The sequence below is a fragment of the Pseudorca crassidens genome, chromosome 1, assembly GCF_039906515.1.
Source record: "Pseudorca crassidens isolate mPseCra1 chromosome 1, mPseCra1.hap1, whole genome shotgun sequence".
NCBI lineage: Eukaryota > Metazoa > Chordata > Mammalia > Artiodactyla > Delphinidae > Pseudorca > Pseudorca crassidens.
The window spans coordinates 63,544,799-63,572,000 of record NC_090296.1 but is presented as its reverse complement, the minus strand read 5'-3'; the positions used below and the strand labels follow the sequence as shown (position 1 = coordinate 63,572,000).

Genomic DNA, 27,202 nt, shown 5'->3' with positions numbered 1-27,202 from the left:
CTTTGCTAGGTCTTTTATATAATTAATTGAAAGGGCTCCAAGTTTTTTTGTAAAATTATTTTTATAATGGCCAATTAATTGGTGACAGGAATGGAAGCTTTAATTTCATCGACTTTAATTGAGAATTACAGTAATTTTTTTTGCAAGCAAATTAGGCCAGTAAAGGCCAGTACTGTGCCTCTTAAACTACTTAATATAAAGAAAACTTATATAATATGAAGAGAATCTGAAGGCTTATTAAGATGAACTTCAGGTATATTGTATTCTCTTTTCCTGCTTCCCTTGAACATCATTAAAACAGTCATCTTTGTATTTCAGGTGCCTAGTATGGTGTGAGGCACACAACAGAATAACTATTTGATGAGTTAAGATACCCAATAACAATGCAACACATTACAAAATACAAAGACACACCCTTTCAGTTCAGTAGTACTACATTTTCATGCTGAGAAACAAAAAGGTCAATACAACAAGGTGTAACTAACTTCAACCAAGGGTTCTATTATTAGTTATTTTTATCCCAGAACCAGTGTTAGTGTTTCATGCAGACCTAAGTTAGTAAGTATAATTCTGGAAGAAATTTAGTGACAATTTCTGAAATGTTTAGTATGAACCAGGGCAGTGTTAAGTTTGCTTAACTGAGTTACAAGCTTAGTGCTTGCTAATTTTTAAAAAAGGAAATGGGGGAAGAACAAAGGGTGTTTTGTTTGACACTTTGTCTTACCTTCAGATAAACAGAACTGATATTTAATGATCTAAAGAGGGAAAATAAAATAAATGAAACAATCATAAGGAGTGCAAAGAATTACAGAATAGGAAGGCCATGAGTCATTTTTTTCTTACTGATTTCTTCAAAATTAGTTAATTGTAAAAATGCAGTACCCTCTTATAATCTTTAAATATTACAAAATAATTTACTCTAAGTACTTCTAAATCTAGACCAATTATGTTAACTTTATTTGTAAAATTAGAAATGATAAGGTAATATTCTTGGCCATAAAATTTGATCCTCTGAAGTTGAGAGTGCCTGCTCAACTTGTATTTCTTTTGCAGATACTTCAGTAACGATTCCGTGAAACACAATAGTTACTGCCCATTAGCTCAGATAAAATGTAGTGTATGTGCTTTTATGAAGACTGTTGACTTTTAAAGGAACTGTATTTAGGTAAAAGAAAGTATAAATCAAATTTAAAGGCCAAATATGAAAATAATGATGAAGAATATTTATATTTCAATGACTGGAAGTTTATTCAAGCAAGTTTTCCATTATTTTAAGAGTTTTTTAGAACAAAAGGGTATTGCATTTCAAGTTCCAATAATGAACAGTAACTAATACTTGCTTTTAATCTTACCGGCATCAGATGGTAAATGATGGTAGGGAGCTGGAGAAAAAACCTGTGCTGCAAAATCTTCAAATGTCGTTGGTTCTAAATGGTGCTGGACAATCGTTTGCAGATATCGCGCTCTCTCCTCATAGCTGATTTCCTTCAGTTAAGGGTGAACTTAAATGCAGCATACATTGGGAAAGAACCGATTGCATCAAAAAGGACTACTATCACTGCTAAGCCATTACTTCTTAATAAATATAATTATTAACTATTCTTGCATATCATTAAAAGTACAGCTTTTTAAAGAGAAAAAAATGTAGCTTTTAACATAAGTTTACTCTTCAGGATACCACTATACCTGGCAGCTTAACAGGAAGACATTTATTAGAAAATAATCAATAGTAAACTGCTGGAAGAAAGAAAGGCAACAGTTTACTTGGGAAAGGATTCAACTGCTATCAGGTCAGCCTAGGGCTCCTCTTATCTCGTTAATCAGCTTCGATCTGCAGATGTACTCTGAAAAGCCACGCGATAAATACTATAATGCTTAAAATACTATGTCTGAAATTCTGTTCTTCATTTGTAATAATTTATTGTGAAAAATTCCTGCATATCATCTTTTTCTAAAATCCCTGCATTTTCCCAACAATTGTTCTCATTTTGAATGGAAGACTACTGTTGCTGTAATCCTCGAACTTAACTCCATGCAGTTAAGATAAATACACAGCTGAATCTGTATGTCAGGAAAAAATACCTAGTCAATTATAACACTGAAACAAGCAGGAATATTTGCAGAGAGTCCACAGGACTCCTACATACCGTCTAACAAAGCATCTACAGGGCACTGACACTGACAGAAAAATACTGTACTTCCCTTTCACCACATTTTCTTCTCTGATATTATTGACAAGCAACCAGTACCTTGAAGTGTTGTTGCTTTTGAACAACCCACTCCAGGCTTCCTGTTTCAGCAGGCCTGATTGTGCTGTTAGCACAGAGAGGGCGAGAAAGAGAGAGAATTTTTCTGTTGTTCACGAAAGCAACTATGGAAATGGCTGTCAAAATGTAGAGCAGCAGGCAGCAACATACAATTATCAGGAAAAACTCACATGCTGACTTCATGTCGTATAGTTCCTGAACTGAGAAATCAGTTAACCTTTCTTCTACAACTTTTAAAAGTTTTCCAGCTGTACTCAGTGTGCTATGTTGATAGGCTTTACCTAAGACATTTAACTAAGTGTAAAGGATAATAAAAATTTGCTTATTGGTTCTTCTTTATTCATTGAATTTTCCCCAAAACCCATTTTAATATTTTACCCTCAAAATTCATTATTCTCTCTCTTTTTAAAGTTGCAATTCAATTGCTATAATCCTTTAGTTCCAGAGAATGTAGACCGAGTCTACAATCAAGACCAAGAAAAAATTTTGAGAGGAAGATAATTTAAAATGTTAATTCAGTGGGAGATACTGAACCATAGCCAGTTACATTTACAAAAGATTATTGATTGAGAAAAGAAAAAAAAAAGAGTTAAAGGTAAGTCTATATTCATTATGCACTTGACTTAGACTGTGATGTCTTTTGCCACCTAAATGACTTGAGTAACCTCTTCTTATATTACAATTTATTTTATGTATCAAATATTGAAATAATCTTAATTCCAATTCCTGGCAATCCATTATTTTCAATTCTGGGGTTGAACTTCAAAAGAATTTTACTCCTGAAATGGGTAGCAACAGGACAAGATGCTATATTGAAAGGATTTTATGGAAGGATCATATAGACGTTTTTGAGTGTTAACACAGAAAAGTAATATAGCACACTTTTAAAAGAGGGTATATGGTTATAAATGAAAGGGGATGAAACTGATGGTTCAATCTAAATAATACCACATATCTCACAACTTGTTGGAAAGTACTTTTCTCATTGGGGGAGATTCACAGCTGCCGAATTTTCTGCAGTTAATAGAGTCCTTTGATTCACAGCAGTGCCCCTTGTACAAAAAATACTGGCCTTTGTGTATTACCAGAAACTAATTTTCTATTTGGCTGAAAAGGGAAAAATGGGGTTATTGCTTCTCCCTCCTACAGGGCTTTTCATTATGCCTGATGCACTCAACTTCTAAGCTCTTCTGAGAAAAAAAATAACTGAAGAGGCAAGAGGTAGAAAAATGAGCTTGTTAGCACATTAGAAGTGAAGTATCTTGGTGGGCCCTAGAAATTCCCAGTGGTGTGTTAACTTATCACTCTATGCATGCTGGCACTGATAGTCTCCCAATTGATCACTCTCTTTTCGCACCAAAGGTGCTGCCAGGAAGCAAAGGCTGAAGGCCCACAGGAGAACAGTCTGCTATCAAAACAAGCTGTTTTTAAAAGTCTACTTGAATGGGTAAAATGCTTCATGAAAAGTAGGGTGGAGACACCTACCTACTTTTAAAAATGCTCTACTTTCAGAGGGCCTATAAATGAAATATTTTACTTTACCTTATTACATTTAGAGTTTACACAAAAATTAGGCAGAGAGAAAGCAAATTTAATATTTCTAAAGCAAGGAGATTATTAGAGCAAGAAATGAATATCTAGAGAAGATACATTTATTTTTTTAACATCTTTATTGGAGTATAATTGCTTTACATTGTTGTGTTAGTTTCTGCTGTATAACAAAGTGAATCAGCTATACATATACATGTATCCCCATATCCCCTCCCTCTTTTGTCTCCCTCCCACCCCTCTAGGTGGTCACAAAGCACCAAGCTGATCTTCCTGTGCTATGCGCTGCTTCCCACTAGCTATCCGTTTTACATTTGGTAGTGTATATATGTCAATGCCACTCTCTCATGTCGTCCCAGCTTACCCTTCCCCCTCCCTGTGTCCTCAAGTCCATTCTCTACGTCTGCATCTTTATTCCTGTCCTGCTCCCAGGTTCTTAAAGATACATTCTGAAGTGTAATTCTATTTCACTATACAAAAGGAGATTCATAAAACTCTGAAGAAACCCTAATATATAAAGCTATAGAAACTAAAATTATCTAGACATAATGTATTCATTTTGTATAAAAACACATGATGTATTTAATAAAACTGCAAAAAATTGTAATTAGAGAAAATGATGCTTTCTAAAACAATTTTTTAAAGTTCAAGTATAGGTGGCAGAGTGAAGGAAAACAATCATTAATTGTTGAATTTAAATGAAAACTGCAACAGTTATTACAAATTAGCCCACTGTCTGAAGTTTCCTTCTGGGGGATTATTTTCAGAAAATACTGTTAGCTTAGTAAATTATTATAGACTACAGTAACTCACCTTCTAACAGCTAAATATTCTAATTTTCCAAGTGTGATGTAGTCAAATAAATAAATAAACAATATGAAAGCAACCCAATCTACAGTACTTACATCTTTTCCCCTTTTACTTTGGAAAACATATATTAAGGAGATATAATGAACTCTAAGTACTTAAACAATAGTCCTGAGTCCACAAACAAGGTATTTTTTGTGATTGAGATGATGATAAAGTTCCAAACAGTGATGTTAGCGTCTGCAATGGTAACCATAGTCCAAAATAGTTAATTCCTATATCTCCTTATAATATGTTAGACACTTATTCCTTAAAAGGCAGCTCTCTAGGGAAGAGTTATTAGTACCTATAAATTGAGTGGCATACGCAAACTTGATGGCTAATAACAACAGGATAAGCTCAAGCTATATTCCTACTGTGACTGTGTGTTGCCACTGGCGTTGAAATTAAATTGAAATGGGTGAAATGATAAAAAGATGATGGTAAACTTACAAATTCAGAACAAAATTTAAAGTACAAGTCTAAGTTGAATTAAGACGGTTTTTGTTGCAAATCTAAAACAACCCAAGCCAAAACTAGCTAAGAAAAAGCCATTTGATGAAGGAGACTTTTAGCTGGTAGGAATCTTTAATACAGAACTAGCCAATCAAAAGAAATAACACACAGGTGCTGCAATCACAGCAATATAATTATCCACTAATCCTCCTTCCTTCTACTTTCTGCAAAAATAGAAATGGGGGAAGGAATATTACCATTCTGAAAATAAGAAAAGGGAACTGAATGATTTTTATAGTATAAATAAATAGTTTAAACCCAATCTGTATTTCATTAATATGAAGTTAATATCAGTATTCAATTAACTACTTTTGATTTTAAACTTATCATATGAAATAATAATGGCCCCCTGTCACTGTGTCAAGCCCAGCTGTTATGAAACTAGGGTTCAGTTTCAGCCCACTCCTGGAAAGAGATGCATGAATTCTCTGTGCCACAGTTTCTCTGAATGTTAAATGGAGATCCCCCCACCTGCTCCTATTTATGTCATAGGGCTGCTGAAGATAAAGGATATAAATACAAAGTAACCCAAAAGTCCCTCTACATCTGTGATGAAAATAGTTATTTTGACCTTTGACTCAAGTCTTTGTAAATAGCAGGTGCTGTCTCCACTAGGACAATTTTCAGTATCATCAGTTTAAGAAATATACCTGTGTACATGTGCAAGAACTCTGATAATATTTCTTGTTTATGTTATGTACGAGAGGAACTTCTGACTTATTCTGGTAAGAGAAAACTCTGATTTCTCATGAGAAAAAACACAATATGAAGAAAAGAGACTGCAGACAGTTAATTAGAAACACTTTTTTCAACTTTACTAATATATAGGGAGAACAGATAAAAGGTAGATTTGGTTTTTAAAGAAGCAACAACCCTTCATTCGCCACAATAATTCTTAATAATACAATGTAATTTTGAACTGCTTCTGCTGTCAGAAAAGGCATAACTTTCAGTTTTGTGATCATTAATTCCATGGCACGCCCAGGAGGTTGTATAAATACTTAGGTCCAATGTAATTTGTGACTAGTCTCAAAGAAATAGAAATTTGTGTGTGTGTAAGTATATGTACATGTGTATATGTATATATGTTTATGTTTGTATATATGTATGTTGTACATAGCAAGAATATAAAGTATAATTTTTCACAAAAAGGAGTTACGAAAATTACAGACAGACAACAAAGGCATATCATTGCTTAACTAATTTCCTCTTAAATTCAGGTTTAATATTTTCTTTCCTAAACAAGAAAAAACTACCGGCTCCTTTTTAAGTAAAGGCAAAGCATGAAGTGTCTATATCTGTGCTCAACAGCATAGCCTCAGGGATTTAGGGCCCATTCTGAAATTCCTAATTTAGTAAGCACTTGCCCACACTCATATTAATGTGGTTTCTTTGTCATTTTAGCAGTCAGGAATTTCATCTCCCTTCTCTGTATACAAAATTCCAAGAACAGTAATTGCAGGAAGAGAAAGAGTTTTACCTATTAAAAATTTCTTGCAAGTACTACTTACAATATTTACAAAGTCTGTAAGATGGTTGGTAGTTTGAAATTGGCTATGGTGGGAGTTTTCACATCATAGAACTCAAAAAATGCCACAAATCGAGGCCTCCTCCTGCTCTCCAGAGCCAGTTGTTAAGCATCAAGCGTGCCTCTTTCCTCACGCTTGTTCTCCTAATAAACTAGTGGGAGACTAATGTCTGAGGGTGGAGGCCATGCCTTTTTATCTTTGTATCTCTAGCACCTAGCACAGGGCCTAGCAGCACTCAATGACTGTTTATAAATTATAGAATGAATGAATAAAGTTGGTTTGGTAGTTGATTAGGAGCCTGTTATGCAGACAGCCCCCTTCCTCTAATCTCACTTTGGCTCCCCAGAGACAAAGCCCTCTGGGGCAAATACAGTTGGGACTCTCCTAGGATTGAACTTACAGAGAGAGTCTGGTTCCACCTCTACCCTTAATCTTGCTGACCTTCTCCGGAAGAAGAAAAAGTGAGTAAAGCACAATGTATACATATGTAAGGTGTAACATTAAAAGAAAATTGATATTAATTTCTTAAAAAATTATAATAATTGCCTACAGAAGAAATTCTATAAATGTTGAAAGTAATTACAACTCATTACAATTTAGCATTGAAATAAACATTTTGCCCTATTGGTTGTGATAATTTTAGTTAGAACTAGAGGAAGGATACAACAATGATCTACAAACGTTAATGTCAGGAAACTTAGCAAAATCAGCAAAATGTTTATTCAGCAATAAGCCTTGCCTCGAAGGAGAATATAAAGGTTCGCTCAGAAAAACAAAGCTGCTGACCAGTAGAGTTCGGACTAGAACCTTGGTCATTTAATAGTCCAGTGCTCTTTCTACAGACAATCTCAATGATCTGGATTTTAGATGGGGAAAAAAAAGTATAAAAGGCATTTTAGCCAGCTCAAGGATGGCCAACACAATGACTACTAGCTTAAGTTCTAAGATTGGCAATTTTTCAAAAATCTTTGTTTATATACTAGAATATCATATGTAGTATAGTAATAAAAATCCATGACATGATCTAAAATAAAACTGAGAAAATAAACCACAGTTGACTTTTTAGTTCTAAAAGGCCTTGAAGTATCTTCAAACATTCTGAGTCAGTATCATTACACAGGGTCTTGAAAACTTAATGAAAAATAAGAATTTTATTGAGATATAGAATATGGGTAGATATATTCTGCAATTACATCTGCAGGATCTAATAATTATTATTATCAGGAGTAAAGTGGCATACTTCCCTGAAATATACAGGGCAATTAAGTATCCCATGGACTAATAGGCACTGCTCATTTATAAAATAAAAGTAAACTATATTGCTTACTTTATAAAGAAGATCTAGTACATTAATTAATATTCCATTTCTTTCCTACAGTAGCTAATTTCTTTAAGAAACATGCAGTCTAGTTCATATGCAGTAAAAAATAAAATTCCCCTAAATAAACAGCATGAATCTTGGAATTATTTGTACTATGTTATTAGAAATTCTGAAAATCTGCAACAGGTTATGACCAATTATTGTATATGATTTTTATGATGCTTTATATTAATGAAATTCTTTAGTAGTTGATACTATCTACACCATGAAGGAAAAGCTGTGATTTGTCAGAGTAGACAAAGCTGGGCTTTAATCCATCCTTTTAAGCATGCTGCCAAGTCTATATTGTTTTCACTGCGTCTCAATTAGGAGACAGGCAGGACACCTGGTACTTCTTTATCTAAGTCCCATGGGCTGCCAGATGACTGAAAATCCATAACAGGTGCTAAGGCACTGTGAGGATAGTCCTATTATTGAAAGCTGGAGCTGTATAAAATTTGGACCATATATAATTGCTCATAAATCAGTCAATTACTAAATGAAAACATTAAGTAAAACGTTGATAAGCCCAATTCTAACAAACTTCATGTAAATACATTTAAAAAGATTAACCTTAAATAAATAGGATTAAAAATTTAAACCTACCTAAAGGTTCTGAAAATCCTTCCTGATTTAATAATCTAATAATCACTGGCAGTTTCTAAAAAGGACTAACATGATTATCAAATATGTGTATCTATTACACTTTCATGAAAGTTGTATGAAACAAAACATCTAAAAGAAAAACTAAGTTACCTGGATTTCAAATTTAATGAAATTAAAATTTTGTGCTCTCCTTCTTGGTTAAGATCTGCTTGAAAATACTACCATTAAGTAATAATGAGACTTTCATAGTCAACAGAGACCTGCTTCAAAATTACTAGTATTACAGTAAGAGTTTAAAAAATATTGGGGGGAGACTAGGAACAATCACTGTGTTGTTCCTCTTAGGAACAAAAATTTCAGTACATTAAGTTGAGGAAATGAATGTCTGCGTTTGGACTAAGTACTAAACTTGGGTTCTATGAGAAGACTGCAAAAAGGAAAAAAATAACTAAGTGAAATTTTACAGTGTACAATTACTTAAGTGTTATCTCTACCTAAATGTGCACTAACTTAATTAAGATTCTGTTTAAATGCTATAATTATCAGGAGTACAAAAAAAGTGATTTATTATCATGGTAAGTAGTTACAAAGTACAGCAAACTGTCATTTAAGACAGTGTCATAGCATCTATGATAAACAGTATATTGGCTTAAACTAATGCACTATATGCCCCCAGGGAATAATAGGCTCAGCGACTGGACTTTAACATTAAAATCTACCCATTAATCTTGACTTAACTACAATCTATTCTGCAGTAAAAGGAAGAATGGGCATTCAATGAATTATTGTTTTTGAAATATTGCACTGGTGCCCATTTACTAAAATAATTTAAGGGGACATGAAGAGATGCAATACTAGTAAATCTTACTGTTACTAATTTTATAAAACATGCATTTGATTTTCCCTCAGTTTAGCAAGAACACCCCATTTTTTAAAATCTATAGATTAAAAATTTTTTCTTAAAATATTTCTCCCTGATCCTTTGAAAGGACATGTTGCATAACTTACAATACTGCAGTATAATTTAGTCAACTTAAGTTCTGCTGAAAATAGGAATCATCTATGGAAATATACTGTGGGGTCAGGATTCTGGGGGCTGAAAAAGCTTTAATTTTTTTTAAGTTGTAGATCATTGTTTCTTTGCATCAGAACCTCCAACTGCTTGATTAGACTGACCAGAAGAAAATGGAAAGGCCCAGAGTAGTGTTTATACAAATATCACAGCATACAATGCCTCACATAACAAAGAAACAACACTCACATTTAAAAAAGATACCCAAAATAGAATTCAAGGAGAGAAAGACAATTATGAGTGACTGAAATAGGCATTACCTACTCATTTAAATGATAAATCCAGTATGTAACCTTAAGATTTGCTTAGTGGATTATTTTAGCACTTACGATTGTTATGCATAAAATTAAGTTACATTTTTATATTAATATTGCTTGTATGTATTCAGACGATATTTGGGAATTCTAAAAAGCACAGCGTAAGCCAAATCTGTCTCTAACCTTATCTGATATAGTAAATGTGCTGGTTTTAATCCACTTTCCCTTATTTTAAATTTCTATCAAGATAACAAAACATTACTTTCATTTCATTTAAAGGTAAAAATATAATGAAGCAAACCGACTTTTGCTCTGCTATAATCTGGTGGGCTGAAAATAGATGATGGCATGTTAACAAGGAATTACTACAGGTGGTTGCTTAAATATATTTATTTGCTTTCTTTTTGATAGTAGGTATGTGCTAAATAAAAGTCAACACGCTTATCAAAAGAATAAGTAAATGTAGAAACATCAATTCTACAACAGCTATTTTTGCTTCTTCTCTTTTCTGAACAGCAATTAGTAAAGCAACCCCTTCCCCTCCTCCCTAGTGCCGTCAAGCTGTTCAGAGCAGTTTGCAACTCGACAATGGTACCATTGTGAATGCTCTCTGGGCTTCCTTCCCACAGAGAGTTAAATGGGCAGTTCCTGCTGCCCATGATTGGTGTCCAGTGAAATAATACTCAAGAGCCAGGTTTTATCAGCTTCACGCCAAAGAAGTGAAGCCAGGGAACCCAAGCCTTCATATCATACTGGACCATATGCCAACCCTGATGGCCCCAAAGGTTTATCGCTAAGAATCAGGATCCATCATGTCCCTTGTGAAATTTCATTTCGCATACCTTATGTGAAATGCAAAGCTTCACTAAAAACCGAACCTTCTTCGCAATTGGCATGAACAGATGGACGGTAACAGTGGTTTGGCAAGCAAAAGTTAAAATTTAAATAGGCTATATTCTAGCGTTTGAGAGGAAAAGCAGTTAGAAGAAAATGGGGAGATTTGTGATCCATAGTTTAATTTTAATTCCATTATTGAGTTATTAAAAATTCAATAGCAAAATCCCATATATTTAGTAAAAGGAAAATAATGGATTAAAAGCACTGCAATTCCTATGTTAAACGAGGTTAGAGTAATTTCAGCTTTACATCCTTCATTCTTTGCTCTCTGAAATCCCCAAATAGCATCTGAATCTACTGCTGTTTTTCTATTTAAATAAAGACTAGAATAAAACTTACACATTATGCAGTAGGTGTAGTTAATAACAATGTGAGCATACCAGTGCACCTTCATCACTAATATCAACAACATAGCGTTTGATAGAAAAAAAAAATCCTTTTCTAGCAAAGGTCAGAAGTTAATAAAGATGGAAGCAGAGAAACTTCCAAGTTTTGTTGTTTTTAGGGAACAGTCTGACAATCACCTGATAGAGTTCTCCTATTTTCTTTCTGGTACACTATGATATAACCCAACTGTCCATAGATTGGCATATATGGACCATACTGTCACACTGGATTTGAGAAAACAGGTAAAATGGTGGTACTGTTTTCTTTTCCTTTGCTATTATCGCTGTGAAGCCAATGTACTATCAGAATAGGATAAAAAACTTCATTTGTCAACAACATGTAAAAGTATAACAGTATGTAAAAACACATTTTCTGAGCTCTTGCTACACGACAGACAGGCTGCTTAGTGCTTCATGTGGATAATCTCATTTAATCCTTACAACACTCCTGAGTTTGGTACTCCTTTTACAGATTAAATAAAATTAGACATAAAGACAGTGACACACTTAATAAGTGGTTCTGGACTCTGAAGCCCAGGCTGATTACCCAACAGTCAGCCTCCACATTTTTAAATATAATTAATTTATAATTAAGGACTATAATTAAGGACAGTCTATACTTACCAATATTATCTTCTGAGGAAATGATCTACAAAAGACGGTAGATACATAAAGTGCAGTTTCTCAATAAACTCACTTTCTTCTAACGTGAAATGGCAGCAATATTGATGGGCCTCCCTAAGAGGTTTTATAATGTTCTATCGTAATGAATGGCAAACTGCATTAGTGGAGCCAATCAATTACATTTCATTTCGTTTTGGCTCTCATACTTTTGCAACAGGTTCTTTACATTTGAGTAGTAGAACTGCAGAGATAACAAACTGTGACTAATTGAAGAATGATCATTGACTTCTGGTAATTTGTCTGATAAAGTTAAACAGAAACCCAATTCTGGCATTTACGAAAAAGTCAAATCTAAACAGATTAGAAGAAATCAAATAATATTGGTTTGGGAGGAAAGAATATTAAATCTAGGAGGAAAGTGTTTTTTAAAGGTACTATTTTATTTTATAACATCCCCCAAAACGTGTATTTCACAATATTATATATGTATTACATATATATATATATATATACACACACACACACACATAAAGGCTCAAAATATAAATTACAAGATTATAACAGACATGCTGCATTCCATCCACTCAAATCTCACCCTTTGAGGCCCAGATTTTCTATACATTCTTCCCTGATTTTCTTACTCCAAAGTAATGACTTTTTCCTTGGAACTCCCACAGCATCTTATCTACAACCCTACTGTGACATATTTTACCTTGTGTTATAATTTTTAGTGTACATATAATTATCTCCCCTATTAAATTATAAGATTATTGAAGAGATTACCATCTGATTTGTCTTTGCATTTCTCTCAAAATCTTTACAATTACCATTTAAGTGATCAATAAATATTTTTGATAGAAGAAAAACAGTACAGTTGCATCTTTTGACCTGGTGGTGGTTAAACTGTAATTATTCACCATATAGTATATTTAGGATTTATACTCTTTTTTCAAATTATATTTTGCAGTTAGAAAGGTTAAGAAGAAAAACTTAAGAAAATTAGGACATGGGATGTGGTTAATTTTATGTCAACTTGGCTAGGCCATGGTACCCAGTTTTTGGTCAAACACCAGCCTAGATGTTGCTGTGAAGGTATTTTTCAGATGTGAATACCATTTAAATCAGGAGAAAAGTATATCAGATTACTCTCCATAACGTGGGTGGGTCTCATCCAGTCAGTTGAAGACCTTAGGAGAAAAGACTGAGGTCCCCAAGGAAGGCAGAAATTCTATCTCCAGATGCCTTCTGACTCAGACTGCATCAACTCTACCCCAACTCCCACAGATTTCAGACTTGCCAGTACCCACAACCGTGTCAGCCAATTCCTTAAAATCAGTCTCTCTCTTTATGTACTTATGTATATACACATATCCTACTGACTGTTTCTCTGAGAACCTGAATACAACATGACTATATACTGTAACTTCTGAAAATTTCTATGTATAATCTCATATTAAAAAGAGAAGCCTTAATGTAAAGGTTTTAAAAAAAGGGTTTTTTAACTGTAAAATGAGGAACCCATTCCACGGCACTATCAGATTCAGAGCTTTCAGAACTTCCAAACCAGAAGAGAAACAGTACATATTTGATAGCAACATATTTAACATTTATACATAGTCAAAATGTCCCTAGGATCAAAACAAATAATTACTTTAAAATTTTTATTTAAGGAAAAGTCATGATAGCTAAGATCATGAAATTAATGCTTTGGAATTATTCCTAATACAAAAAAGCCAAAAACAAACAACAAAAAAAACCCCAAACCCCACCAACACACACATACACTCTCTTCCAACAGGTAATTAATAAATGATGACTAAGATCAACCTGAAATACCCCTCAGGTCCAATGGTTACTGAGGATGTGCCTACTCCTTCTCCCCAGTGATGCATTTCAGTTCTAACTGCATGATCAAACCAATAAATTGAGCTCGAGACAAAAAAAGAAACAAAAAAAAAAAAACCCAAAAAACCTAGCTGACAAAGTCAGAGGTTGCAAGAAAATGCTTTTCAAGTACAAGTAATGCAAGAAATAACAAGTGAAGTAAAGGAGAGGTTTCAACGCTTGAAAGACAGTCATCAATACTGACAGATTACTGTAATTCTGGCTGCCAGCATGATCGATTTGGGCAGCATATGACAATCAATATTGTCCTCATTTAGTGAACAACATTAGATTCACAGATACAGAAGATGTTCCTAGGATAAAATTTAAGCTGTACTTAATGATCATAAATAGCACAATTTATGCTGTGGAATCTTAGTGGGTACTTTTACTGGGCATAAAATAACTGACACAGCAGTACAATTATCCAAATATAATTGAGTTTATTACATATTCTTTTACTCCTTCATTTCTCTTATGAGGATTAAAATAGTAACTCTGATGGTTTTCAAAGCCTACTTCTATCTCAGTTTTTGTTGTAATTTCTTTTGTTTTATTGATCTGTTTTAGAGCACATGATTTTTTTTCCTTAATGGGAGCTTAAGGAAATTTGTCAAAATCTGAATTTGTCAAAAATATACATTTAAAATTTTATATTTCTGAAATATGTATTGTTACTTAAAATGAAAAGACATTTATATTTCAATATCTCAAAAACATCTAGTTGTAATTTATTGTATAAACTTTCATTTAAAAATCAAGTAATTGGGCTTCCCTGGTGGCACAGTGGTTAAGAATCCACCTGCCAATGCAGGGCACACGGGTTCAATCCCTGGTCTGGGATCCCACATGCTGCGGAGCAACTAAGCCTGTGCGCCCCAACTACTAAGCCTGTGCTCTAGAGCCCACAAGCCACAACCACTGAAGCCCGTGTGCCTAGAGCCCATGCTCTGCAACAGGAGAGGCCACCACAATGAGAAGCCTGCGCACTGCAAGGAAGAGTAGCCCCTGCTCACTGCGACAATGTGCAGCAATGAAGACCAAAAATAAATAAACAAAAAATTTTAAAAAATGAATAAACTCTATCTTTAAAAAATATAAAATCAAGTAATCTATCAGTACTTATATGAAGTTATTTCCTCCAACGTTTAGAATTAATATACACCTTTGTGAATCTTTGTGAAAGATGACTACATGTTCTTCAGATTAGCAAAGGCTGAGTATCTCTATTATATATTTAAATAGCATGGGAAAATAACTTCTATATAGCTTCTAAATTCAAGCTTCTAAGTCAAGAAAAATTTGTTTGATCTGTCTGATTTAATATTTTTACTCTGATAGTTCCAGAAGTGGTTTTCCTGATAGAAGTTGCTCACATCTGCTGTGTAAATAAAGTGTTCATGTTTACTGTTTTCATCTGAAATTATCTCTCTTCATCTTAGAATTTTCTCCAATGTGCTATTTATTAACATCTCAGCAAGATTAACTATTAAGAGCTTCATGAAACAGGCCTAAAAATCCAATCCAATCAATTAACCAACCAACCAACCAACCATAAAAACCCAATTAGGCAATTCCTTGCTGTTGGGTAGAGCTGTTTCATATTGACTGTAATCTTTACACATAACAGAATTAATCACTGCACAAAATAACGTACCTTATTTCATTTACTAGGTGCATCCAAATTCATTATCTCATTTATTCTTCACAACAATTCCGAGATGGGTATTAGCATCTTTTTTACAGATGAAGAAAGTTAGGTTTAGAGATTCTGGGACTTGACTAGGATCACAAGGTGGACCTCGGGTGGCATGGACTTATATACACTACCAAACGTAAAATAGATAGCTAGTGGGAAGCAGCCGCATAGCACAGGGAGATCAGCTCGGTGCTTTGTGACCACCTAGAGGGGTGGGATAGGGAGGGTGGGAGGGAGGGAGACGCAAGACGGAAGAGATATGGGAACATATGTATATGTATAACTGATCCACTTTGTTATAAAGCAGAAACTAACACACCATTGTAAAGCAATTATACTCCAATAAAGATGTTAAAAAAAAAATCAATGTTTCTAACTGCAAATCCAGCTATTATACCTCTAGTGTAACGTGCAAATCTGAACTAGTCCTTAAGAGTATGAATTTAGGCGCAGGTAAAAGAAATTAAGCTATATCCTCACTTTTAATTGGTATACTTGAACTACTTGGTAAGATGTGCATTTTACATGTTGTTTGTATATCAGGCCTGAAATAGTTTGTGTGAGTTCAATAAATTGAGTTCCTATTGACACAAGAGGCAAATAAGAGTTTTGTATTACAATCTAATCTCGCTCTCATCACTTTCCCAAAAGATTTAAGGCATTCTTTCAACTGTGTCTTAAATGAAATGATGGAGAACACTAACCTCAGGATAAACATCAAGATCAGGGGAACTGTAAAGAGGCGTAGGTCAGAAAGAAGTCAATCTCAGTAGAGTTGACAATGCGGACAAAATTAGTTTACAGATAATAATCTGTATATTCCTTATAAGATTAGCTACCTTTCTAGAGATATTCAGGATATAATAAACTGAATCCTTACATTTCATGACAATGACCACGTCAAATCTGAGTTTTCAACTCAAAGTGAAGATGTAACCGCTACAAATAAGAAATGCTATATAAATGACATTAAGCTTAAGCAATGTAACATGCCATGATCCACCTATAATTCCATTCCACAGTATCAGAATACGTGAGAAATTACATAGAAATCAGATTGCTTAAGTCAATTTTCATTAAAAGAAGAAAACGTATGTGGTAGACTTATGATAAATCCATTTCATATGGAATAGGACACAGGATATTTTTAAAAGCCTTCCCTGTAAAGCTTAATATCTACAGTTTATTATGTAAAAGAAAAATAATTGAAGTGTTTTGAATAATGTAGAAAAAGTATATGGAAACACAAATCCATTTTAGAAAGGAATATCAGAAAACAATTAAAATTTTAAAACTGTGTGCGTATTTCGCCCCAGGCAGTGTTCTAAGAAGTTTACACATATTGACTCATTCAGTTCTCATAACACTACAGGCTAGATATTATTATCATTCTCATTTTATGGATAAGGAAATTGAGGCTCAGAGAGGTTAAATAACTTGCCCAAGGATGTATAGCTAATGAAGTGGTGACCAGCATTTGAGTCCAGGTAATCTGGCTCCAGAAGCCATGTCCTCTCATACTTCCATGTCTGTTTATGTCGTCCCTCTGCTTGGAATGATCTTAATCTCATCTACCTGATTAATTCATTCATCCTTCAAGATTGGTTCAATCCTTACATTTCTCAGAAGTGTTTCCTGATACCACCACTCCTTACAGCTGACTGAGAGGTATGTGAAGTATTGTTATAATAATTCCAGAACATCCTGTGCATAACTCTATTACAGCACAGATACTGAAAACAATATATTTCTTCAACTAGATTGAGTACTTTGAAATGACTGTTACGGTTATCTCTGCACATCCAGATTAGCAGAACGCCTAGTACATAATGGGGCTCTAATTAATTAACCAAAAGACAAGTACCGATTAAAAGCGTATAAAAGAAAATACATCATTCAAATATCATAACTGCTTAAACACTGGGGAGGAACTCCAACCTCTATATATCAATAAACAAAAACTCAAAGGTCTTAACAACACATAAGAAGTAGTTACCTTGGAAAGTAGACATAGAGTAGAAACCATACTGTTAAAAAGGATACAAGTTTTGATATAATGGAATCAGCGATTTCAGAGCACGGCTTGCATTTATAGCGGTTGCTCGAACCATAATGGGTAGGACCTTTCCATTCACAATAGCACCATCAAAAAGTGGACCAAAGAAGGGAACCTGATTGAGAAATGAGAACATAATTTTATACTCAAACTGGAGAAAGGTTGTAGAGAAGAAACAGTTTGTATACAAAAGTCTTTCTGCTTCCTGTTTAGTTCTTCCTTCAGTAGAAATGCTATTCAAATTCAGTTCTTTTCCATGATGGGTCACTCATACTAGGACAATAAACAAACAAAAAATGCCAGTGGTCTACAGGGTTTCCATTCAAAAGAATTATATGCTTCATATAACTGACTGAATAATTTACACTACCTGCCAATTTTCAAATTTTTGTAGCCGCAATTGTATACAAAAATCCAACACTTGGAAATAATTTACTTTTCTCCCATTGAGTAAACACAGGAAGGACACACATTCTTACAGGCAGCAAGTTAGTTTTTTATTATTTTCATGTGATGCCAGCTTTACTACCAAACCTAAAACACTTTTATTATTATTTTACTACAGAATCTAAAACACTATTTTTTATTTTATTATATGGTTTATTAGAAAAAAATCTGTCATTTTTATCAGATGACTGACAGTTTCAAAAGTATTCTGTTTGAATATGGCTGGTACAAATGGCAGCTGAAGGCAAAGACATGAGCTGTGGATAATACAGTAAATATTTTAGGCTTTAGACAATATGTGGCCACATATTGTCTCTGCTGTATATTCTTCTTTGATTTTTTAAAAGAGAAAAACCCATTAAAAATGTAACAAACATTCTTAGCTTCTGGGGTGTACAAAAACAACAGTAAATGGGAACTTCCACTCTGGCACTACCTAACCATCTTCCATTCGAATAGTTTCTTTCTATTTTTCCTATTTTAGCGCCTTCTGAAGTAGACTTAGACAATTCACATAGCTACCAGAGTCTGTGTCTCATCTCCCCCTCCATTTCCACGTTTTGATGCCTAGTCTAATTCTTCTGAAAGAGGGAAAGAAACTCACAAAGCCATACAGAACTCAAAATATATTAGCAAAATGTAAGATAAGGAGTTCTTACCTCTGGTTTTTTCATTATCTGGATACTGAACATGTGATTTTTCGTTGGGTATATTACAATAAGGACATCACCAAATTCGGTAGGAATAATTCCTCTCCTGTAGTCTCTAGTATGCTCTGACCAAACGATGTGTACTTCATCATTTCCTAAATGTCTCAACTGGAAAACCAAGAAAATAGTTCATAGTGCTCGAGAAAAGCCCTGTGAATACAGTCATACAGCTACTGACAACATACTATAAGAAGATTAAAGGGTAAAGAAATTTTAAAAATACTTTTTAAACTTCATTTGATAATTTTTCATAACATGCAAAACACAAGCACTCAAAAGACATTAGGAGACACTGCAGAAGACCAGATAATTTTCAACTGTCTATACAGTCAATGGCAAACAGAGAAATTAGATAAAAAAGATTCGCATACAGACCAAACGCTCTTCTTAACCAGCAACTGCACCAATTTTCCACTACCAAACCTTTTAAAAATTGTTTAAAAGAGTGTTTTAAAAAGTGACGGATTTAAGACTATTCTTTTTTTCTGACCACTCTCTGGAAGTGTTAATGAGCAGTGAAAGGGTCTAAAGGAGGCAACAGAAAGAGAAGGAAAAGAAGTAAATCATAAATATCTACTGAGTAAGAGAAAATTGGTTATATTTGCTTTAACGAATTTATTTCCAGCTTTTCTTTGACTATGAAACTTGGCCTACGAAATTCTTTCAAGTAGACTTTGTGAGATTTGTTAGACTCTCTAAAGATTTTATTTAAATACTTATAGTGCTTACGAAGGTGTTTTTGGCATTTAGAGAGTTAACATTATGATGATTAAAATTATAAAAAGCAAAGTATACAAAAGTTGGATTTCTATTAAGTTATTAGAAAAATTAACTTAATGTCCATCAGTATTGAGTTTTCTTCATGTAGATTATTGTTTAAACATGTATTTTAATATATCAATACAATTTGGTTATTTTAGTACATTTATTGATTCTGCCACTGCAAACATTTGAGCCCATTTTTGGTGCACATCTCACATAGGCTTTTCTATTACTTTCAGATAACGTGACATATTGTAGGCAGAAAAGTGTGGAAGAGAAAATTAGGATAAGTGTCGTCAATATTCTTAGTAGGGGCTAACATATAGGCAATTTCTGTTTTTGAAATATTGGACTTATTTTGACTTAATGACCACAAGGCAGGAAAACAAATGTGTCATTTAAACAAACAAAGGAATTAACCTTCCAATTAATGAAAGGTTTTCTTCTGTCACCCTTTAACCCTGGAGTTCTTAATCTGGGTTCAAGGGATCTATGAATTTTTGCAAATTTTATTTGTGTATTTTTCTGAGAAGAAAGTCTATCATATAGGACTATGTTTTACAAAAAAAGCCAAGAACCAGTGTTCTAATGGTTCTTAAAAGTCCCCAACACCAATCTATCTAGAAAATCCTAGGCACTATGAATGTCATTAAGTATCTGAAAACACGAGGTAAATCCCTGAACTTTAAAATATATATTCCTAAGTAAGAAATGCCCTCTCTTCTTTGACAGATTATAAGATAGTGGCAGCTATTACTCTAAAGACAGTGCCCAGCTAAGTCTATAGACCAGAATCTATTATTTTAGAAATATAAAGATTTTTATTTTCTTTTAAGGAGGACTTTTTTTAGGTCTAAGTGGATTAAATAATTCTTTTTGGAAACCATAAATGTGCTTATTGCTCTAAATACATGATGATAGACCTCAAACATCAAAACAATGTTTATTTTAAGTTTTAATTATCATTACTTACAACACACACACACACCCTGAATGACATAAATGCAAGACTTGGGCTTTGTGACATTTTTAAAAACCAAAAAAGATTACACAACTCAGAAAAGCCATGGCTCTATAATTTCATTTTTTAATCAAAATACTTTAAAAATATCCTTCCTATACAGCCATCCCCATGTGTCAGCTTCCCTAATAGGTTTATGTTAACTGAATACAAAAGAAATGTGAAATAAATTTAACCAGGAGGGATGATCCAATCTAATTTTGATACATTAATGTCATATGCTGTACATGTTACAACAGCAGCCAGATCTAATACTAAGCTCCAGGCTATACTGAGATTTCCAAATGGCAGATTGTTCTAAGTGATATCAAGTATAATTGAAGTAATAAACGATAGTAAAAGCTGAGCACACTGTCAGGAAGAATTTAAGTATTTACTTTTTAAAATTAAATGAGTTAGGTTAGGAAAGACAAGACAACTGAAATAATGCAGGTCTCAATTTACAGAAAATTCCTTTTATTTATCTGCTACATTAACCCTTGAACTCTTGCCAAACCTATCTATAATTTCTAGTGCCCACTTATCTAAAGAAATGAGAGAAAAGGGCAACTGTAGTTTTATTTTATAATGAAAGCTTGTCTTCAAATATCTACCACAGAGTATTAAAAGTCTCTTATGGAAGTTTAACAGAAAAGAATAATATATTTTTTCCAGGATGTTGTAATGCAGATATTTGTGGCATAGAACTATGCATATAAACAAAGTCATTTAAAACATGTTCAATCATTTTAAGGAAAAAGCTTCAAGAACATCCCTTATCATTTTTATCCAAATGCTAAAAAAGCAATTATTTTATGCTGTTATGTTGAGGCATGTTTTTATATCTTTATGTCTTTAAACCCTGCTATAAAATAATTAAACAAATTGAGAAATTGCTAATCATTGCCATGTATCTTATAATTTTTGAAGACTACTGAAAATATGAATTTTGAGTGGTTAACAGAAACTTCAGAAGTGTTTGACATTTATTTGACATAAATACTTTATATAGTATTTGATGTTTTAAATTATTTTATCTATTCCTTATATTTTACAGATTTAAAGGGTTGTGTCTTATGTATACTCAGCAGGGTTTTTCCATACTCTAAAATCTCTCAAAGGAGTTCCTACCTGCATGTTCTTGTACCCAGATGCGAATCACTTCTGAAATAGACTATAAGAATTCTGTACATGGGACAGGTCTGTTAAAATGACTGGCAGCCAAAGTACTCTTCCAAATTCACTTTGACTGCTGTTGAAGTCGTTTTGGAATTCGAGGTATATAACATAAGCTGCAGATTATCATTATCAATTTATGAAGATAAAATAGTTAAATGAAATTCAACACATATAAAATTGAAGTCCTCAGTACATTACAGAATATTAGCACTGGGAGAGACATTAAAGCTCTAATTTCCCACACAATACAGGAACTCCCAGTGCAATATCCCTGACAAGTAATCCTGCCTCTGCTTGAATATTTCTAGGGTTAGGAAGCTTACAGATTCACAAATTAGCCCATTCATTTTAAAAGAGCTACAATCGTTAGACCCTACTTTACAGTAAGCCAAAATCTGCCTTCCCTAAGCTAGTTCTTCCAAAATAAGACTAATACCAAATAAACCCAAGCTATATTTCATATATTATCTTTTCAAATATTTGAATATTCGTCTAATATATAACTCAACTTTTCTAGGTTAAAAGTGTTCCTCTTTTTATATTTTACAAGCTTATTCATTATCCTGGATTATTACCTCAGTTTATTGATGTTTCTATTAAATTGTGGTATCTGAAATAGAATATAATATCAATATATTCTATAATACAACCAGCCCACAGTGGGACTACTTCCTTTGTTCTATTCACTCAATTATTTTCTGCATTTTTACAACACTGGCTCAAATGGAAGCTGTAGTCAATTCAAACCCTTAAGACTTTTTCTTACGAAGTTCTTTTAAGCGGGTACAACTGACTACTAGAACTAGAGAGGATTTCTATGTATTCTTAATAAACTTTAACTTACCAGGTTCCGATTACCTTAAAGCCTATCAAGGCCTTTAGCAAGATTCTTCTATTCAGTATGTTGGCTCTCCCTTTTCCAGATTTGGGTTATCCTTAAATTCAAATTCTTGTGTCTTTATTTAGATTTTGGATAAAAATATCAAACAGGACAGGTTTGGGTAACAGCCTTACAGTAAGTCATTACAGATGTCCTTCCTGGTTAAATGAATATCCAACATTTATTAAATACTTACTATTTCTGAGTGCTTTGTGATAATTTATTTAATTTTCAAAACAATGCTACAAGATAAGAATAATTATTATTGACCTTATTTTTACAGGTGAGGAACTGAACCTTTGTAACTTGCCTAAGGTCACGTAACTAATAAGTGGCAGAGCCAAGATTGAAACCCAAGCAGGCTAGCTTCAGAAACCATACTTTAACCACCTCCCTCTACTGCCTCTCATTATATAATTAATTTCTCTAGATATAATTACAGAACCAGTCACTAACATACTTATTGAACTATTATTAAGACCGCATTTCTTCAACTTGTCCACAACAAACGACTTAGTTAAATGCTTTATACTGTCTATGGCCTTCCCTGATGTAGTAATCCTATTAAAACAAATTAAGTTACTTTGATGTGATTTGTTATGGTGAACTCATGGTAGCTCCTAGTGATCACTACTTCATTACCTAAGTGCTCACAAACCATCTGTTTAATAATCCTATTTTGCCAGGCATTGACATGGAGCTCATGAATGTTAGTAATTTTTGTGGTTGGTGGCCTGTTCCATGTCCTTTTATGAAAATCAGATGTTTGCCTATCTATGGCAGTGTTCTCATTTTCCATAATTATCAGTAGAGATTCCAGAGTCAATTCTAGATTTCCTCAGTGAAATATCATTCATTTGGAGTTAGAGACTAGAATTCATGTAATATAAGTATATCATCTGTTTTACAAAATCAACTTACCCCCTTGACGTCCTCATTTCTGTTAAAAACACCTAATAACTTAATTATAATTACTCAGAGTCAAAACCTGAAAGTCTTCAATTTCTGATTTCCTTATAGTATCTCTAACAAGCTCTTCATTAAAAAAAAAAGTATTATGTTCTCTTTTTGTACTTTCCTTCCTATTTCCTCTATTGTTGCTCTAGATCAGATGCTAGTCATCCTACACAGCTGGACTAGTTCACGAGTTCTTAAAAGGCCTTCTCTCCTCCTTCCCTCTCTCCTTCCTATCTACCTCTTTCAAACAGCAAATATTGAGAGCTGACTAAATGCACTGCACTAGCTATTAAAGATACAACGGTGAGGAAAAACAGACATATTTTCTTCTCTCACATAGCTTTAAGTCCAGTGGAGAGAGAGTAAAATAAACTAAGCAATTAATGAATAATTAACAGTAGAGATAATGCTCTAAATATACCTCTCTGAATGCAAATAACAAAGACAACTGATCTATAATGGCACTTGAAGAATGCATAGAAGTTAGTTAGGTTAGGGCAGTTACTTCACGAGATAGTGGTATACATGTAGAAATTGAAACTGAGTTGATACTCACTGCCCCAAGCCCTCATTCTTTGCCCCTCACCTTCCAGACACTCATGTAGCAAAACATAAACTATCATATACTCCTCAATCATGTGCAAAAACATACTCTCATACATTTTCACAATTCACTTGCTGTCTGGATCATTCATTCTTAGTAATTGGGAAAAGCTTCTTGAAGCAATAGGCACGGCATCTAGTACAGAATACTTTAGCAGAGTGGGCACTCAATAAATATGCTATTAAAAAGATAATGTCACAGTACTTACTTAGCAAATTGTTTTCTATCATTACATAGTGCACAGCATAAAAATAAAATTATCTGCAATTACGGCTTTATTTAAATATGCCACTTTGATGGTGATACGTGCTATACAAATATAAAATAGGGTAATGTGATAGTGTTACTGGATAGAGAGGGCTTCTTTAGCTAGGATGGTCTGGAAAGGTCTCTCTGAGGAACTGTCATGTGAGTCTGAGAATAGAACAATGAGGATGAAAAAACCTGATAATGTGACGAAAGAGCATTTCAAATGGAAAAAAAAGGTAAGTGCACAGCCCCTGAGATGGGAATGAGCTTGACATGATGGCAGGTTAGAATGACAGCCAGTGAGGCCAGATTGTGGTAAGTGAAAAGGAAAGTGACAGAAGATGAGATCAGGGAGGTAGGCAGGCAAGTGGCCAAATCCTGTAGGGCACTGAAGGCCACAGTAAGGAATTAGAATTTTATTCTATATGCAATGAGAAGCCACTGCTATACCATCCAAATTAAACCATTCACAGTCTGAGATAAATCTGCTCTGAACCATTTATACTTCCTTGTTTCTTTATCTTCATTTCTTGTCATCAGGAGTATATTTATAGAAATCGGGGTTAAAGGTAGAGTCTATTATATTAAAACAGAATTATTTTACGTAATGTGGCTAGATTTAGGACTACAACCATGTGTATAATTCCATAGCATTTATTAACTATTACATTAACTACACTTCTACTAAAACAATGAAAAAATTTTTCTTATTATTCCTTAAGTTTGTTTTTCAATTCTTTTTCCAGACTATATTAGCATATAGTCTTTGGAAAGTGAAGTATACTTTAACTGTATTTCTAGATAAAATAAAGAAAAATGGATTTAAAGTTATAATCAGACTAAGCAGTTCGATAGAGCTCATTTATTTGCGAAACTATTGTAACCAAATTTCAAAACAAAAAACGAACTGCCGTCCAGTATGCTAACAATATTTCAGAGGGAACTGACTTAAAGTGCTTCCTTCCCCTCTTTTGGGGGGTCCAGGAAATGAAAGATAGGCTAGAGAGTCCAACTAAAAGTAGGTTACAATTATCTCTACTTGATCTTCATCAAACTCCTAAAAGGATGATTCAGCTACCTATGAAGCAGAGTATCAGCAAGTGGCTACAAGAAGGAGACAGAGGAAATGAGACAAGCTCCTGTGAACACTTTATACCAATGCTTGCAGCACTTTTGATTTTTAGGGGTGAATAAACTCAGTTAAGTGGAAATTATTTTTAACCATTTTCTGTCAATCTTCCTCAGGTAGAGAGAATTTATAGAACAGATGGCTTGGACTGGAGTTATATCAGGATTTTTAATATGGTGGCGTAGTATTTCTAAGAGAGACTACTTTGTTAGACTGAAAGTTTGGTTAATTTGTTAAAAAAAAGTATAGTCTATGTTGTAAAAATTCTGTCGCTACCATTTTGATCCTTGAAAGAGTCTTTCTTCACAAGAAATAAAATGCTAACACTTAAAGAGGTTCAAAGATATTTACCTCTCATTCTGAGAAAATAAAATGCTTAAAAATAATTTACAAAATCACCACACATTTTAAACACAAAGTGAAAACTAAAATTAGTTTCTACAAAATAGATATAAATGATTTTCTCCTATCAAGTTTAAAACAAAGAACCAGAGTCATACATAATTCTACCTTGCCAGAGGCATGGCTATTTCTTTAAACTGACTGTTGACTATCTAATTTAATTAGAGGTATTAAACTTCACGCTGAGGTCAACAAGCCTTACTTCCTTCAATATTACACTTCAACCAGTGCTCATTAATGTGTCTACTGAATGGATTAACACACCTAAAGATATATGTACAAAGCAAAGGGGGACAACCTAATGATATCCAATTGTTCATTTGTAACAGGACACATGTTCTAGGCCTCAACTTATTACCACTAATGTGGAATTTATTAAATTCAGGAGAAAAATACCAATACAGAAAGTGATTTTTTAATTAAGGAAAACTGGTATAAGACAACTGGTTTCTATGATTAAGTTTAAGGATTTAATCTTTTATTGAAAAGAAATTGATAATGTAATAGAGCTAAAATATAAGACTGTTACTTAGAAAAATCTTACATACTAGGACTCTGAAGAGCAGTAAGGGCAAGAATCACAGAGAATAGGGAAAAGGAAAACTCAATATATAGAGAAATAAATGTTACTTTTTAAAAAATTTCTATGAAAAGAAGGTTTAGAATAATTTATACTGAATTATGAGACTGGGTAAATTTTTCCTTTCTACTGAATTAAGTGAAATATTGCTTCAATTTAGCCCCAACCTTGATAAGAGTAGATTTTACTTAAAGTTACTTAAATTACTACTTGAGAATATAAGAGAACTATACCTTCCAAAATGATACCACTTTATTACATATTGTTTACAATTTTGACAGGTTTTGTTTTTATCTGGTAGGTATTATACATGTGAAAGAAGTTATGTTTTGAAATTTTCTCACTACAACAAACAAATAAACCCTTTAAAATGCTCTACTGAAGTAAAAAAAAAGCCTATCTAGCCAGGGTAATTTTCTTGAATAAAACAGGTATAGTTACTTTGACAACTAATATAATAGCATGCTTGCATTATAAATTAAAAAAAATTATAAACATATGCTTGCATTTTTAAAAGTTACATTATTTCTGGCATCTCGATACTAAACAATTGGAATACTACGCCATGTAATTGCCTGCAGTCTTTCTCTAATAATTTGAAAAAAACCCAAAAAACTAAATAATTGGAAAAAAATACTTGTACTATTCCACTTGGTAAATTGCTAAATAATTTTACATTTAGAATTAATTAGCTTAAAGGGGGAAAAAAACACAAAATTTTCTTCTAGGGTGTTATGTCAGCAAAATGGTGGACCA

The 27,202-nt window shown here is 33.4% G+C and overlaps 1 protein-coding gene across 8 annotated transcripts in view; it reads right to left on the bottom strand.

The window, feature by feature from the left end:
• The window catches only part of RALGAPA1 (Ral GTPase activating protein catalytic subunit alpha 1), a 221,005-nt gene that overhangs the window by 9,471 nt on the left and 184,332 nt on the right, over positions 1-27,202 (bottom strand). For 7 of the 8 annotated variants that reach the window (XR_010943440.1, XM_067737483.1, XM_067737461.1 and 4 more), the window contains 3 exons: positions 18,654-18,812; positions 17,535-17,662; positions 1,353-1,477 (listed from right to left, as the gene is read on the bottom strand). Coding sequence is in view for 7 of the 8 variants with exons in the window: in XM_067737483.1 (XP_067593584.1) it covers positions 1,353-1,477; positions 17,535-17,662; positions 18,654-18,812 (412 nt within the window). In the remaining variant the exon portion in view is untranslated. Of the gene's footprint in view, positions 1-724; positions 756-1,352; positions 1,478-17,534; positions 17,663-18,653; positions 18,813-27,202 lie in introns of all 8 variants that reach the window. The other variant, XM_067737468.1, reaches the window with a different exon arrangement.